Genomic DNA, 16901 nt, shown 5'->3' with positions numbered 1-16901 from the left:
AAATCGCTTCTCATTTGCATAAAGTTGAAATTTCTCAACTTTTCTCACCTGTCTCTTGTCGCTTGACACGCCCACATTCTGTCGCCAACGGTCGATGTCGCTCGTGTCGCCGGAAGTCGCCAGCGCTCCATTGAAATGAATGGGATCATGTCGCTTTGTCGCTGCGTGTCGCTCGCGGTGTGAACGGGGCTTAAAAATTGAAAAAAAAATATCAAAATTAAATTAAATAAGCTTTTTGCACCAAAGTATAATTTTAGGGCTTCTGGGGCCTCATTTATAAACGTTGCGTACGCACAAAAGAAGGCATACGCCGCTCTCTACGCAATAATTGGTATTTATAAAAGTAAACTTGACGGGAAAATGTGCGGTCCTTCACGCAAACTCTGACCCAGGCGTACGCACAAAAATGGGTGAAATGAGAAATGGTTATCACCGTCGGCAGATGGAAGAAACACGTGAAAGTGTGTGAAACTGTAGGCCGTCGTGTAAAAGAAATGGCAATACTGCCTCTCATAAATAACATGAAGACTTTACAAACCAAGTCTTTCAATTAACAGCCTACACGAACACCCGTTTGATCGATCTGCAGTGTAAAACACACAAAATCAAACGAAGATTACAACAGAAATGCAAATTAACACATATTTGAAAAAATAAAAGTGAAATATGTTCTGCAATAATATTGGCATGTTATGCAATTCATCCTCATATCTGTAGCTTCTCAGATGCAATCAAATGGATGGTAATAAAATGCCATGATGCCATCACATGTCGTAATGACGTAATGCCCACACTGTGCCCTCCAAACAACATTTTACTCCTCTTTTCCACCTCGCCAACGATCATTTCTACTTCACATTGAGTGAAGTTACGTTTCTTGTTTTTAGGGGCCAAGCACCGAAGGTGCGGAGGCACCTATTGTATCTGTTCCGGTTCTTATTATTATTATTATTATTCTTCTTCTTCTTCTTCTTCCGACTGGGCGTCTATGGCAGCCCCTAGAACCGTGTCCGGGAAAGTTGTTCCGGTTTGACATTCTGATAGTGGACAGTCCCAACAGTAATTGCACCAATTTTGGTGTCTCTAACTCATTGCCTCTAGCGCCACCACCTGTCCAAAGTTTCACTTTTATTATGCTAATAACTTTTGAACCGTTAGGCCTATCAACAAAATTCTTTTTTCCTCTGATTCCTGAGCTCATGGCGATTCGATCGCACCCTATGACGTCATTTTCCGTCATAAAAATATGGCCGCCATTTTGAATTGTCCTAGACGGTTTGTCCGATTCTCAACAAAATTGCACCAGATCATCTCCAAGCAGTGCCGACAAAAAGTTATGGAATTCAAGTTGATTCGTCAAACCGCTTTCGATAAACGCGCAAACAAATTTTACGTAGCGCTTGCGAAAACAGACGTAAGGCTGTATCTCCGCAACGCTTAATCGTATTCAGACCAAACTTGGTACATGTCATCACAAGCATGACCTGAGGCTACATGCTGCGTTTCGGCGCAGCGCCACCTACTGGTCCGGAGATATGAAAAACGGCTATTTTCGCTCATAACTTCTGAACGGTTTGTCCAAAAATCATAAAAGTAGTCTCTGTAGATTCAGGGCGTCATGCCGAGTTGACTGATATCGAATTTTCCCAGATCGGCCATTTTGGCTGTCGGCCATTTTGAATTATGTGCTAAAATGCTGTATTTTTTGAACGCATGAACGAATTGTTACGAAACTCGGTATGGGTCATCGGTACGATGCCCTGAAGGAGCCTGAGAAGTTTCGAAACAGCGCCACCTAGTGGTAACATTTATTTTTCAATTGCTTATAACTCTGGCTGTGGTTGACTTATTTTCACGGGAGTCATCTCGTTGAGGTCCTGAATCCTTGCCGAGTCCACAGATACCAAACATGCTAGGTTTCGACTTACAGTTTGTGTAGCGTTGTGATTTAGCGCTTAAAAAACATTTGCCGATATCTTCGAAACCGCTAGTCCGATCGAGACGAAACCACCGTCAGAAGTTTGGAACCATAGCTTGTTAACTAAATGTGATGGCCCAAATGCCAAAATATTGATGGTAAGGGGTAGTAAAATCAAATTAAAGTCACGTGTCAGTCATTTTTGATGCTTTTTTTCATATAAATGTCTAAAACTCCGAAGCGAATTGAGATATTTTCACCAAATTTGGCACACATATGTATGGGCTCATTCCAAGGACACATGAAAAAAAAATGTGAGATTTTGCCTCTTGGTGGCGCTATAATAGAACAAAACATGAAAATCCCATTGATTTCAATGCAGTTTTGTGATGTGAAATGCTATACTTAATGAACACATTGCTGTAACATTATGAAACTCAGAATTTGTTACCAGCACCTTGCCTTGAAGGTACTCAAAAGATTTCAAGACAGCGCCACCTGTTGGTCAAAAGTTAAAATTACATTTCCAAAAATGCTAATAACTTTTTTAAAAATGTGCTTATTGTAATGACACTGGTCTTAATAGATTCCTTGGGTCATGCCGAGAACCAAGTTTGACGTATTTGGACGAACTTCCTGTCCGCCATCTTTATTTAATTTCAAAACCTTCTTTTTCGAACTTCTCCTAGACCATTCGTCCGATTTTCACCAAAATCGAATCGTGTCATCTCCATACCGTGCCGACTAAAAGTTATGGATTTCGTGACGATAGACGAAACCGTTTTCGTATACCGCAGCAGCAAAGTTGAGACATGCTGCCAAAATGACTATTAAGTCTTTATCTCTGCAATGCCTTGATATTTTGACACCAAACTTTGTATGTGTCATTGTCACCTCACTCTGACCACATCACATCGATTTCGTAACTGCGCCACCTATTTGTCGAAAGTGATAATCCATTAAATCATCTTAAAAGTTACTGTATATATGATTTTTTAGCCATTTGCCTAAATTCATCTTTAAATGTCTTTAATTGCTCCTTGCTGCAGTTGGTCTGCCACTCCCACCCATGATGGCATCTGTTGCCGCTTCTTGCGCTTGGCCCCGGTAATGGCTGCTTGCAGCTATATTTTCTCTCTGTGTTTGCCATCATTTCGCAATGGATGAATATTAACTTGTGAGCGTTTCACCGACTATTGATGGGCAACTATGGGCGTGACATGAAGCCGCAAAAGCTGCGCCACATTTAGAATTGATTGTGATTTATTGAGGGAAAACTGCGTAGGATGTGCGTGCGCACGGTTTTATAAATCCGAATATTTCTGTGCGTATGCAAGTCCTATGTTTCATCCGTACGCCACTTCTGACGCAAATCCTACGCAAAGTTTTATAAATGAGGTCATTTTGACCCGCGAGGGAAGGATGAGGAAGTGCCTTGTAACGCCCAGCTTTGTATGAGGATGCGTTGATGTAATTTCCACTGAAACTGGAAGCTAAGGCGGCATGTATTGAATGGCTCCTCCCCCTTTTTTAAATAGCCAATAGCGTTCTGTCAGCACCATGGAAGCGAATCCGAGCGCTGATGATGCGTTGGATTCAATAGTAGAGGTGTGAATAAATTCTACACTATAACAAATTCTGTTGAATTTACGGAAATAAAACTGCAGCTTTGGTTGCCAGAAATTTACCATAAAAAATACGGTAATTTTCGGTTTTACAGACTTAAATTTAAAGTAAAAAACGCATTTCATTAACTGATACAGTGTTAATTTACAGATTTATTAAAGTACTAATATCGGTTCTGTACCAATTGAATACACTGACAAGCACTGATCACTCCAGTGATGAGAATCACATGATTAATCAAAGCTCATCGTATGCATATTTTCCATAAGAATGTTAATATTAATATTCACTCACAAACACTAAAACACCATCATGGTAACACACTTGAAATTTAAAAAATGCAATAACATTAATTTAACAACATTAAATGTAACATGAAACCCTAATGTACATAAATGATTAATAAAACTATGAAGAAAAGTTATTTCAACAAAAATACATCAAATCGTGAGCTTAGAATTAATATGGTTCTATCTCCACTTTTGGTCGAAATTTAGTTTTTGACATAATCTTATCCATTAGGTGTTTATTAATGCCTGTGTGGTGTTATTTTTGTAAAAAAAAATATTTTGTTAGTAGTTATTAATAAAATAAAAAGGTTCCATCTCACAAAACAGCAGGGATTTAAAAACTTTGATGCTCAATATCTCAGAACTAACCTAAACGGAGATAGAAATGCATAATTCTAAGCTCACGAAATGTCAATTTATGTTTTTTCACTGTAAATTATACAAAGACTTGTTCTTTTTCACTTCCAAAAACTGTAAAATTACATTAAATGTACGGTTAAATCTATTACTGTTATCCACCGTAGTATATTGCACGGAAACCAATTTACAGTAAAACTGGAGCGTTTGAGCACCCGAACACACACTCTAACCCATATTGCTCGTGACACGTTTGCTTCGGTCAGGTGGTGTTTGTAGCATGGGGGCGGAGCTTTAGATTCTAGAGAGCATTTGATTGGGCCGAAGATGTGACGAGAAGCGGTGATGTCATACATCCGTGATCCATGTTAGTGGAAGTGAGAGACTGTAAATTTTGAATGCGAATCCTAAACAGGAATTTAGTCACTGTTGTTGGGACACACCAGCTCATTCATAACCTTAACGCTTACATATTCATGCATATTTTATGCATTTGTTGTGTTTGCTTTCCCGACCTATGCATCAAGAAATTTTATTTTATTTTATTATTTTGTACCCTTATCATGAACTTGTGATAGCCAAAAAAATATTTTTATGACATTTTTTTTTAATAGCGATTTAAATGCATTTATTTTCAAACCAACTTAGCAGAAAGTCATTGTTAATTTTTAGAATCTATTAATGCCTCGTGTTGCATTTAGCAGATTAGACCTGGATGATAATATACATAGCATATAGATAATTTTATTTTGTTTTTATGTTATTTTATTATTGAGGAGGATACAGGTAAGATTAGGACAGGTTTGATGGTGTGTGTGTAGGTTTATTTATTTATTTATTTTTAATTTATTTATTAATTTATTGATATTTTATTTAATTTTTTACCCTTATCATGAACTTGTGTATGACTTTTTTATGAATCAAATAAATAAATTGATTTCAAATCAGCTTTACAGAAAATCATAGTTCATTTTTAGAATATCTTAATGTCTTGTGTTGCATTTGGCAGATTAGACATGGACAATAATATATATATATATATATATATATAGCATATAGATTTTTCTTTTCTTTTCTTTTACTATTGAGGAGGATACAGGTAAGGTTAGGACAAGTGTGTGTGTGTGTGTGTGTGTGTGTGTGTGTGTGTGTGTGTGTGTGTGTGTGTGTGTGTGTGTGTGTGTGTGTGTGTGTGTGTGTGTGTGTGTGTGTGTGTGTGTATTGTTGGGTTAAGTACAATGTAAGAACACAATAAAAGCATCGTATAAAGTGATTAATTTAAATGTCAGTTCATATAAAGACAGTAAATATAAAGTGGGACAGAAGTCGGTTTCCCGCTTAATCAGAGACAATCACAATTGTATGTCAAAATATATTTTGTGGAAAATCGCTCCCTGCTGTCTCTTCCTACAATCAAAACTGCATAAAGTGTTGCACAGTGCACATCTTTATGAAGTCTCTTCTCGGGCTTGTAGACTCTGACTGAGAGAGTTTAGTGGCTCGTGGAAATGTTTTCAGTTTTAGCTTGTCTTCTGTAAACTCTCTCTCTCTCTCTCTCTCTCTCTCTCTCTCTCTCTCTATCTCTCTCTCTCTCTCTCTCTCTCTCTCTCTCACTCTCTCTCTCCTCAGGCAGCGCATGGGAGACTCTAGCGAGACATGTCGGAGTGTCCAGGTATGTGGAGAATCTGGAGAATGAGTGTGTGTGTACGTGAGGCGTCACGTTGAGCCGCTCGAGAGTGATCAGTGTTAGATCGCATGTTCAGATCAAGGCCATGTGCTCACTACACTTCATGCAAATACAGTTTAAATCAATAAGAATACATTTATTTTATTTTGTTGAAAAGCCTTACTTTACAGAGAGTTATTGCGGTAATGTTTATAATATCTTAATGTCTTAAATTCGCATTTAACAGATTAGAGCTGGGTTATATATATATATATATATATATATAATATTGTATATATATGTATATTATATTGAATTTGGCTTTTATTTTTATTTTTACCGTATGAAAGGATAATTGGCCATTTTTATTTTCTAACTTGAGTGCTCATCTCTGCTTTAAATCAAATGAATACATTGATTTCAAATCAACTTTACAGAAAATCATTGTTAATCTTTGTATTATCGCTCAGCTTTAATCTGTTAAATGCAACTGTAAGGCATTAAGATATCATTATATTAAAACATTAACATAATATTTTTTTTGTAAAGTTGATTTGAAGCAATTCAATATTCAAAAAATAAAATATTTTATTTTTTCCATTTTCAATTCCTGTTTTGTGCCCTAATCATTAACTTGTAATACCTAATAATTTAATTTTATTTTATTAAAAGTTTTTGATAAAAATCTGGTGTTTGACGCTGGTGTTTGACGCTGGTGTTTGACGCTGGTGTTTAACTCTGGTGTTTAACGCTGGTGTTTAACTCTGGTGTTTAACTCTGGTGTTTAACTCTGGTGTTTAACGCTGGTGTTTAACTCTGGTGTTTAACTCTGGTGTTTAACGCTGGTGTTTAACGCTGGTGTTTAACGCTGGTGTTTAACGCTGGTGTTTAACTCTGGTGTTTAACTCTGGTGTTTAACTCTGGTGTTTAACGCTGGTGTTTAACGCTGGTGTTTGACGCTGGTGTTTAACGCTGGTGTTTAACTCTGGTGTTTAACTCTGGTGTTTAACTCTGGTGTTTAACGCTGGTGTTTAACTCTGGTGTTTGACGCTGTTGTTTAACTCTGGTGTTTAACTCTGGTGTTTAACGCTGGTGTCTGACGCTGGTGTTTAACTCTGGTATTTAACTCTGGTGTTTAACGCTGGTGTTTAACGCTGGTGTTTAACTCTGGTGTTTAACGCTGGTGTTTAACGCTGGTCTTTAACTCTGGTGTTTAACTCTGGTGTTTAATGCTGGTGTTTAACGCTGGTGTTTAACTCTGGTGTTTAACTCTGGTGTTTGACGCTGGTGTTTAACTCTGGTGTTTAACTCTGGTGTTTAACTCTGGTGTTTGACGCTGGTGTTTGACGCTGGTGTTTGACGCTGGTTTTTAACGCTGGTGTTTAACGCTGGTGTTTAACGCTGGTGTTTAACTCTGGTGTTTAACTCTGGTGTTTAACGCTGGTGTTTAACTCCGGTGTTTAACTCCGGTGTTTAACCCTGGTGTTTGACTCTGGTGTTTGACGCTGGTGTTTAACTCTGGTGTTTAACTCTGGTGTTTAACTCTCTGGTGTTTAACTCTGGTGTTTAACCCTGGTGTTTAACACTGGTGTTTAACTCTGGTGTTTAACTCTGCTGTTTAACTCTGCTGTTTAACTCTCTGGTGTTTAACTCTGGTGTTTAACTCTGGTGTTTAACACTGGTGTTTAACTCTGGTGTTTGACGCTGGTGTTTGACGCTGGTGTTTGACGCTGGTTTTTAACGCTGGTGTTTAACGCTGGTGTTTAACGCTGGTGTTTAACTCTGGTGTTTAACTCTGGTGTTTAACGCTGGTGTTTAACTCCGGTGTTTAACTCCGGTGTTTAACCCTGGTGTTTGACTCTGGTGTTTGACGCTGGTGTTTAACTCTGGTGTTTAACTCTGGTGTTTAACTCTCTGGTGTTTAACTCTGGTGTTTAACCCTGGTGTTTAACACTGGTGTTTAACTCTGGTGTTTAACTCTGCTGTTTAACTCTGCTGTTTAACTCTCTGGTGTTTAACTCTGGTGTTTAACTCTGGTGTTTAACACTGGTGTTTAACTCTGGTGTTTGACGCTGGTGTTTAACTCTGGTGTTTGACGCTGGTGTTTAACTCTGGTGTTTCACTCTGGAGTTTAACTCTGGTGTTTGAAGCTGGTGTTTAACTCTGGTGTTTAACTCTGGAGTTTAACTCTGGTGTTTGACGCTGGTGTTTGACGCTGGTGTTTGACGCTGGTGTTTAACGCTGGTGTTTAACGCTGGTGTTTAACTCTGGTGTTTAACTCTGGTGTTTAACTCTGGTGTTTAACCCTGGTGTTTAACTCTGGTGTTTGACGCTGGTGTTTAACTCTGGTGTTTAACTCTGGTGTTTAACTCTGGTGTTTAACTCTGGTGTTTAACTCCGGTGTTTAACTCTGGTGTTTAACTCTGGTGTTTAACTCTGGTGTTTAACTCTCTGGTGTTTAACGCTGGTGTTTAACGCTGGTGTTTAACTCTGGTGTTTGACGCTGGTGTTTAACTCTGGTGTTTAAAGCTGGTGTTTAACTCTGGTGTTTAACTCTCTGGTGTTTAACGCTGGTGTTTAACGCTGGTGTTTAACGCTGGTCTTTAACTGGTGTTTAACACTGGTGTTTAATGCTGGTTTTTAACGCTGGTGTTTAACGCTGGTGTTTAACGCTGGTGTTTAACTCTGGTGTTTAACGCTGGTGTTTAACTCTCTGGTGTTTAACGCTGGTGTTTAACGCTGGTGTTTAACTCTCTGGTGTTTAACTCTGGTGCTTAACGCTGGTGTTTAACGCTGGTGTTTAACTCTCTGGTGTTTAACGCTGGTGTTTAACTCTGGTGCTTAACTCTGGTGCTTAACTCTGGTGTTTAACGCTGGTGTTTGACGCCTGTGTTTGACGCTGGTGTTTAACAATGGTGTTTAACTCTGGTGTTTAACGCTGGTGTTTGACGCCTGTGTTTGACGCTGGTGTTTAACGATGGTGTTTAACTCTGGTGTTTGACGCCTGTGTTTGATGCCGGTGTTTAACGATGGTGTTTAACGATGGTGTTTAACGCTGGTGTTTAACTCTGGTGTTTAACGCTGGTGTTTAATGCTGGTGTTTAACTCTGGTGTTTAACGTTGGTGTTTAACGCTGGTGTTTAACGCTGGTGTTTAACGTTGGTGTTTAACGCTGGTGTTTAACTCTGGTGTTTAACTCTCTGGTGTTTAACGCTGGTGTTTAACGCTGTTGTTTAACTCTGTTGTTTAACGCTGGTGTTTAACGCTGGTGTTTAACTCTGGTGTTTAACGCTGGTGTTTAACTCTGGTATGTAACGCAGTGTTTGATGCTGGTGTTTGACGCTGGTGTTTAACGCTGGTGTTTAAAGCTGGTGTTTAACGCTGGTGTTTAACGCTGGTGTTTAACGCTGGTGTTTAACTCTGGTGTTTAACGCTGGTGTTTAACGCTGGTGTTTAACTCTCTGGTGTTTAACGCTGGTGTTTAACGCTGGTGTGTAAACGCTGTGTTTAACGCTGGTGTTTAACTCTGGTGCTTAACTCTGGTGTTTAACGCTGGTGTTTAACTCTCTGGTGTTTAACGCTGGTGTTTAACGCTGGTGTTTAACTCTGGTGTTTAACGCTGGTGTTTAACGCTGGTGTGTAAACGCTGTGTTTAACTCTGGTGTTTAACTCTGGTGCTTAACTCTGGTGTTTAACGCTGGTGTTTGACGATGGTGTTTAACTCTGGTGTTTAACGATGGTGTTTAACTCTGGTGTTTAACTCTGGTGTTTAACGCTGGTGTTTAACGATGGTGTTTAACTCTGGTGTTTGACGCCTGTGTTTGATGCTGGTGTTTAACGATGGTGTTTAACTCTGGTGTTTAACGCTGGTGTTTGACGTCTGTGTTTGACGCTGGTGTTTAACGATGGTGTTTAACTCTGGTGTTTGACGCCTGTGTGTGACTCTGGTGTTTAACTCTGGTGTTTAACTCTGGTGTTTAACTCTGGTGTTTAACGCTGGTGTTTAACGCTGGTGTTTAACGCTGGTGTTTAACTCTGGTGTTTAACTCTGGTGTTTAACGCTGGTGTTTAACGCTGGTGTTTAACGCTGGTGTTTAACGCTGGTGTTTAACGTTGGTGTTTAACGCTGGTGTTTAACTCTGGTGTTTAACGCTGGTGTTTAACGCTGGTGTTTAACGATGGTGTTTAACGCTGGTGTTTAACTCTGGTGTTTAACTCTGGTGTTTAACTCTGGTGTTTAACGCTGGTGTTTAACTCTGGTGTTTAACTCTGGTGTTTAACTCTGGTGTTTAACGCTGGTGTTTAACGCTGGTGTTTAACGCTGGTGTTTAATGTTGGTGTTTAACGCTGGTGTTTAACTCTGGTGTTTAACTCTGGTCTTTAACTCTCTGGTGTTTAACTCTGGTGTTTAACTCTGGTGTTTAACGCTGGTGTTTAACTCCGGTGTTTAACCCTGGTGTTTAACTCTGGTGTTTAACGCTGGTGTTTAACGCTGTTGTTTAACTCTGTTGTTTAACTCTGTTGTTTAACGCTGGTGTTTAACTCTGGTGTTTAACGCTGGTGTTTAACTCTGGTATGTAACGCAGTGTTTGACGCTGGTGTTTGACGCTGGTGTTTAACGCTGGTGTTTAAAGCTGGTGTTTAACGTTGGTGTGAAACGCTGTGTTTAACGCTGGTGTTTAACTCTTGTGTTTAACGCTGGTGTTTAACTCTGGTATGTAATGCTGGTGTTTAACTCTGGTGTTTAAATCTCTAGTGTTTAACTCTGGTGTTTAAATCTCTGGTGTTTAAATCTCTGGTGTTTAACTCTGGTGTTTAACGCTGGTGTTTAAAGCTGGTGTTTAACGCTGGTGTTTAACGCTGGTGTGTAACGCTGTGTTTAACGCTGGTGTTTAACTCTGGTGTTTAACGCTGGTGTTTAACTCTGGTATGTAACGCTGGTGTTTAACTCTGGTGTTTAAATCTCTGGTGTTTAACTCTAGTGTTTAACTCTGGTGTTTAAATCTCTGGTGTTTAACTCTGGTGTTTAACGCTGGTGTTTAACGCTGGTGTTTAACTCTGGTGTTTAACGCTGTTTTTAACTCTGGTGTTTAACTCTGGTGTTTAACTCTGGTGTTTAACTCTGGTGTTTAAATCTCTGGTGTTTAAATCTCTGGTGTTTAAATCTCTGGTGTTTAACTCTGGTGTTTAACGCTGTGTTTAACGCTGGTGTTTAACGCTGGTGTTTAACGCTGGTGTTTAACTCTGGTGTTTAAATCTCTGGTGTTTAACTCTAGTGTTTAACTCTGGTGTTTAAATCTCTGGTGTTTAAATCTCTGGTGTTTAACTCTGGTGTTTAACGCTGGTGTTTAACGCTGGTGTTTAACTCTGGTGTTTAACGCTGGTGTTTAACTCTGGTGTTTAACGCTGGTGTTTAACGCTGGTGTTTAACGCTGTTTTTAACTCTGGTGTTTAACTCTGGTGTTTAACGCTGTGTTTAACGCTGGTGTTTAACGCTGGTGTTTAATTCTGGTGTTTAACGCTGGTGTTTGACGCTGGTGTTTAACGCTGTGTTTAACGCTGTGTTTGCTCATTTCCTGCAGACTCCCGCTGGACGAGCCCTGGGCCGTCGTGTGGCTCCTGACCCCAGATCTTGGTATCTTCATCATCTCTCTGATCACACTCATCCTCTGCAACCGCCTGATGAAGAAGAGAGACGAGGGGCTTGTGACACATGCGTCTGCACTTCTACATGAGGTGAGCTTCTTTTCCAGCTGCTCATTATGGGATTATGTGGAGTAATCTCCCCCAAATACTCACAGCAAAGGTCTCTTTTTATCTTCCATTTGGTTGAAAAAAAAAAAGTTAGGTACAATGTGTGTTGATGTTGTATTGCTGAACACTTGTGCTGCTGTTGTGGAGGATACAGGTGAGGTTTGGAGGAATGGTGTAGTTTTAATGATTTGTTTACTTTCTCGATGAAAGGATTTTTTTTTTTTTACCATTTTCTAGCCATGTTTTTTGCCCTAATAATGAACTTCTGATACCCAAGAATGTTTATTTTATTTTATTTATTTAATATATTTATGTATTTTATTTCATTTTATTTTATTTAACGAATAAATTTAATTATTTAATTATTTATTTCATTTTAATAATATTATGTATTTATTTTGTTTTGTTTTATTTTGTAACTTGTGATACCCAATAATTTTTATTTAATTTTTATGACTCTTTTATGAATAAAATAAATAAATTGATTTCAAATCAGCTTTACAGAAAATCATTGTTAATTTTTTAGAATATCTTAATGTCTTGTGTTGCAATTAGCAGATTAGACATGGACGATTTTATATATATACATATATATATATATATATATATATATATATAGAGAGAGAGAGAGAGAGAGAGAGAGAGAGAGAGAGAGAGAGAGAGAGAGAGAGAGAGAGAGATATAGAGAGAGAGAGAGAGATATATAGAGAGAGAGAGAGATTTCTTTTCTTTTACTATTGAGGAGGACACAGGTAAGGTTAGGACGTGTGTGTGTGTGTGTGTGTGTGTGTGTGTGTGTGTGTGTGTGTGTGTGTGTGTGTGTGTGTGTGTGTGTGTGTGTGTGTAGGTGTATTGTTGGTTTAAGTACAATGTAAGAACACAATAAGTGCATCGTATAAAGTGATTCATTTAAATGTGAGTTCATAAAGACAGTAAATATAAAGTGGGACAGAAGTCGTTTTCCCACTTAATCAGAGACAATCACAAAGTGTACAAATCCTCCTTATGTGGCCACTGTATGTCAAAATATATTTCCCTGCTCTCTCTTCCTACAATCAAAACTACATGGAAATGTTCACATAATGTGCACATAATTTTGGCCACACTTTGGCATTGGGTAATATCGCTCCTTTTATTTTTCTTACCCAGGTTTTGTCATGCAAATGTGAGATCATCAGGAACAACTGCATGTTCTGCTTTATTGTTGAGTTATATATCCATAAACGATTCTGTACTTTTCAGATGCAGGAAAATTATTACCACAAAATGCATATGCACTGCGCTTCCACTTTGATACGCAACAATCTGGATCATCGATTTGAGAATTACCTGTCTCTTTATGTCATGTAAAAAAACGAATTGTGGTTGATCGTTGTATAAGTTGGTCAGGTAGAAGCTTCCTGTCTTAAGTCATTATGTAAAAAAGTGGCTTTTAATACTAATGTAGCCCACAGTAGATATACCTTAATGTTTCATTCATCTGGACAAACCACAGAAGTTACTGTTTGCAGAGCAACTTAACTCATCAAAGTTCATTGCAGGGAACGTGTGTGTGTGTGTGTGTTTGTGTGTGTAGGTGTATTGTTGGGTTAAGTACAATGTAAGAACACAATAAGTGCATCGTATAAAGTGTGTGTCTGTGCGTGAGAGAGAGAGTGTGTGTGTGTGTGTGTGTGTGTGTGTGTGAGAGAGAGAGAGAGAGAGAGAGAGAGAGTGTGTGTGTGAGAGAGAGAGACAGAGTGTCTGTGTGTGTGTGTGTATGAGAGAGAGAGAGAGAGAGAGAGAGAGAGTGTATGTGTGTGTGTGTGTGTGTGTGTGTGTGCGTGAGAGAGAGAGAGGGTGTATGAGTGTGTGTGTGTGTGTGTGTGTGTGTGTGTGTGTGTGTGTGTGTACTCGTCTACCTATCTAAGTGGGGACCTTGGTGTCGTTACACACCCACCAACAGGGGACCGCCGAGCCAAGTGGGGACTTTTTTCAAGTCCCTGTTGGTTATGCCTTAAAACATGTTAAAATCGTCTAAAATACGCTCTGGTGAATTCTTTACATTTTTGACCAAGTGGGGACCTGCAAGTGTGTGTGTGTTTAAGCCCATACTCAGCAGCGCTCCTGTAGGCTGGAGGAGGAACTGCAGTGGCCCATTAACACACGTCGTTCACACTTCTCTATTGTTTGAATGTCTTGCTGTCCCAGAGAGGCTCTGAGACTGTAGAGCTGCGGTTTAACTGCTGCTTAGTTAAAGAACTTGTAATTGTATAATGTTCACACAGGCATCAGAGATCACAATATGCACAGATAAACATAAACAACTAAAAAAAGAATGACCAAACCATCAGTTATCAATAATGTACAAATTTGAATTGCTTGAGGAAAGACCTTTTAAATCTACAACGGGGTAAAAAATACAGACGGCAACAGTTCAAAAGCAGAGGCGAGAAGACGCTTCTTATCATTCATATTAATATTATTTTTCTTATTTAACGCTCTTTCTTCATAGATACTTTCTATTGTTGGTTATGCAGTCCCTGACAATTTACTTGCCATTGTTATGTCCCATTGCACACACACACACACACACATTCATGTCTATATTATAAACAGAGTACTGTCGCTCTACACTAGCCAAGAGGGGACCTGACCTCCATCTCTGAACGATCTCTAACCATCCAAGTGTGTACTCTCAGCCTGCAATGAAACTGTGTTTGTGTGTGAACAGTGAAGTCTGTCTTCATTATTTAACTTCTGTATGTGTGTGTGTGTGTTTTTGTGTCTTCACACAGGCATGAGAGATCACAATATGCATAGATAGATAAACATATACAATTAAAAAAGAATGACCAAACCATCAGTTATCAAAAATTTAAAAAAATTAATTTTCTGAGTAAAGGCCATTTGTGTGTCTGTGCGTGAGAGAGAGAGAGAGTGTGTGTGTGTGTGGGAGAGAGAGTGTATGAGTGTGTGTGTGGTGTGTCTGTGCGTGAGAGAGAGAGAGAGAGAGTGTGTGTGTGTGTGTGTGTGTGTGTGTGTGTGTGTGTGTGTGTGTGGTGTGTGTGTGTGTGTGTGTGTGTGTGTGTGTGTGTGTGTGTGTGTGTGTGTGTGTGTGTGTGTGTGTGTGTGTGTGTGTGTGTGTGTGTGTGTGTGTAACCGTGGCCACAAGGTCACATGGCAGTTGAAGTCAGAGTTTTGTTGTGCGTTGATGAACATGAACTCTTGCACAAATCACACACACATAACGACAAGAACAAGAACAAAAAGTGAGAAGCAGAAACATTACCCAGCATCCCTATGATTATTGCTGGACCAGAATCAGACCGTCCTGCAGTTTATTGAGGAGTGGTGAGCTATTACTCTTTTTTCCAATAAGAAACACAAAACTTCCACCCACAACAAGTAACCATTAACCACTCACAACAGCCTAACACTGTGGTGATTGTTTAAGCATGGCTACGTACAAAATGCACCAAAAATGTAAAAATGTTGTTTTTATTATGATAATATTTGGTTATCTATTTGAAGACCGGTTCTAAAGGCCCTGATATACTTCAAAGAACATACAAAATCAGGCCAAAACGAAGTTCGAAACTTTCTGGAAAAGTTGATAAAAGCCTCTGAACTCCCATTGGTCAGTGTTGGTGATGATGTAATAAGTGGGTGAGTCTCTGAGGCTCCGCCTTCTTTGAGGTGTAAATCTTCTCCGGTTCATTTCTTGACGCCAGTAAAAACATGAACGCACTGGAGAGACGCTTTATTTTTTTGAGTTTTTCATTTTAAATTCCCTAAAGTTGCAGTGTTAAATCAATCTACTGTATAAAGTGCAGTATAAATCACCGTGGCTTTACTGTAGCGCTGAATCTCAGAGCCGGCTCAAACATCTCCACATCTCTATGATCAGATCTATCTGAACGCTGACATTTTTGTTGTGTTATTTTGTTTATTCAGATTTTGCTGTGTGACCCCCTCTAGTTACAGTGACTACGCACATGCTTGCTATAGTTTGTTCTCTAATAATCAAAAAGCATGTCTAATTAATGTAATTTATCAATGACTTATTAAAAGTTGAACAAATAGAAACAGAGTTTTAGGCCTATATGAAAGAGTTTTAGGCCTATATGAAATAAATCTGTTTTATTTTTTTCTGTTTTTTCGGTAAAAAATAATTTAATGGTAGAATTCAATCAATGTCTAATTAATTGAATTCATCAAACTTTAACAACTTTTTTGGGGGTTAAATGTGTGCAACACAGGGCCCTATGAAATGTTTAACTTCTTATGTTTTAATACACATTTATTATCAAAAAAGGCAGTAATGAAACAAAGGCTAGTCTTTTATTGATTATTCCTTAAATTGTTTTATTAATTTTTGTATTATTATCGTAACTGTATTATACTGTGAGAAGTACACTCCACTGTAAAACAGTAATATATTTCTGTCATAATTTCTTCAAGTTAAACCGAACTTTTATGTTGATGGGTGTTTGAGTTTCTGTGTGCTTACGATATAATGATAGTTTTCTCAGATGAAATGGTGAAATGCTGGTGAAGTGACTCATTTCAAGCGCAGTCTTTTTGAGCTTTAATATTCAGATACTTGTCCATATTATTTGATTCATTGTACAGCCCTGCTTTTGATGTATTTATCCAAAAATTGCCAAATTCTGTGACATATAGCTTTACAAATTCCATTTTATGACTGACATCTGCGATTCCATTCGCTTTTTTGCGGATCATAGGGTCCAAAATGTATTTTACGAATCCCACTTTGAGAACCACTGATGTAGACGGTGCTTCAGCATATTGTAAAAATATATATATATGTAGTTAATGATTTCAGAGAGAATAAAACTTTTTGTGGATACAGCACTAAACAGCATGAAGAAACTCCTGATAAAACTAAACTAGTCTTTAGTTCTATACAGTTTACAGAAACGTTTGACACGAAGGCTTGTGTTTGCCAAATTGTACTTCAGCAACCTAAAATGTTATTTAAGTGATTTAAATGGATAAGTTGGAGCAAATTTAAAATTCCTTTCTGAGAATCCCATGATGATGCACTTCATTAATTTGATTGGAATCTAAACAAAAGGCATCTGAGTTTAAAGAAGCTTTGATTTATTTCTTTAGTCTTTGTATTGTTTAAATACTTGAAAAGTCATAATAAAACAACATGTTTAAATCATCATATCCTTTGATTCTCTGTAAATATTGTTCATAGTGTAAGTTTTGACTCCTAAATCTGTGATATTTTATGACTTTTCTTTTCCCATTCGACTCCATTGTGCAATGAACTGAACAG

At 38.4% G+C, this 16901-nt stretch overlaps 1 protein-coding gene across 1 annotated transcript in view; it reads left to right on the top strand.

Annotated features, from left to right (window-relative positions):
* piezo1 (piezo type mechanosensitive ion channel component 1 (Er blood group)) overlaps positions 1-16901 on the top strand; it is a 169587-nt gene that overhangs the window by 64156 nt on the left and 88530 nt on the right. Inside the window, exons 4-5 of the mRNA XM_077201492.1 lie at positions 5821-5863; positions 11440-11593. Coding sequence (XP_077057607.1) covers positions 5821-5863; positions 11440-11593 — 197 coding nt within the window. The remainder of the gene's footprint in view (positions 1-5820; positions 5864-11439; positions 11594-16901) is intronic.

This window comes from Siphateles boraxobius, unplaced genomic scaffold (genome assembly GCF_051911475.1).
Source record: "Siphateles boraxobius isolate OS27281-9 unplaced genomic scaffold, OSU_SipBor_1 48, whole genome shotgun sequence".
NCBI classification, from domain to species: Eukaryota; Metazoa; Chordata; class Actinopteri; order Cypriniformes; family Leuciscidae; genus Siphateles; species Siphateles boraxobius.
Note: the sequence above shows the minus strand (reverse complement) of the source record. Positions and strands in the feature narration are given on the sequence as shown.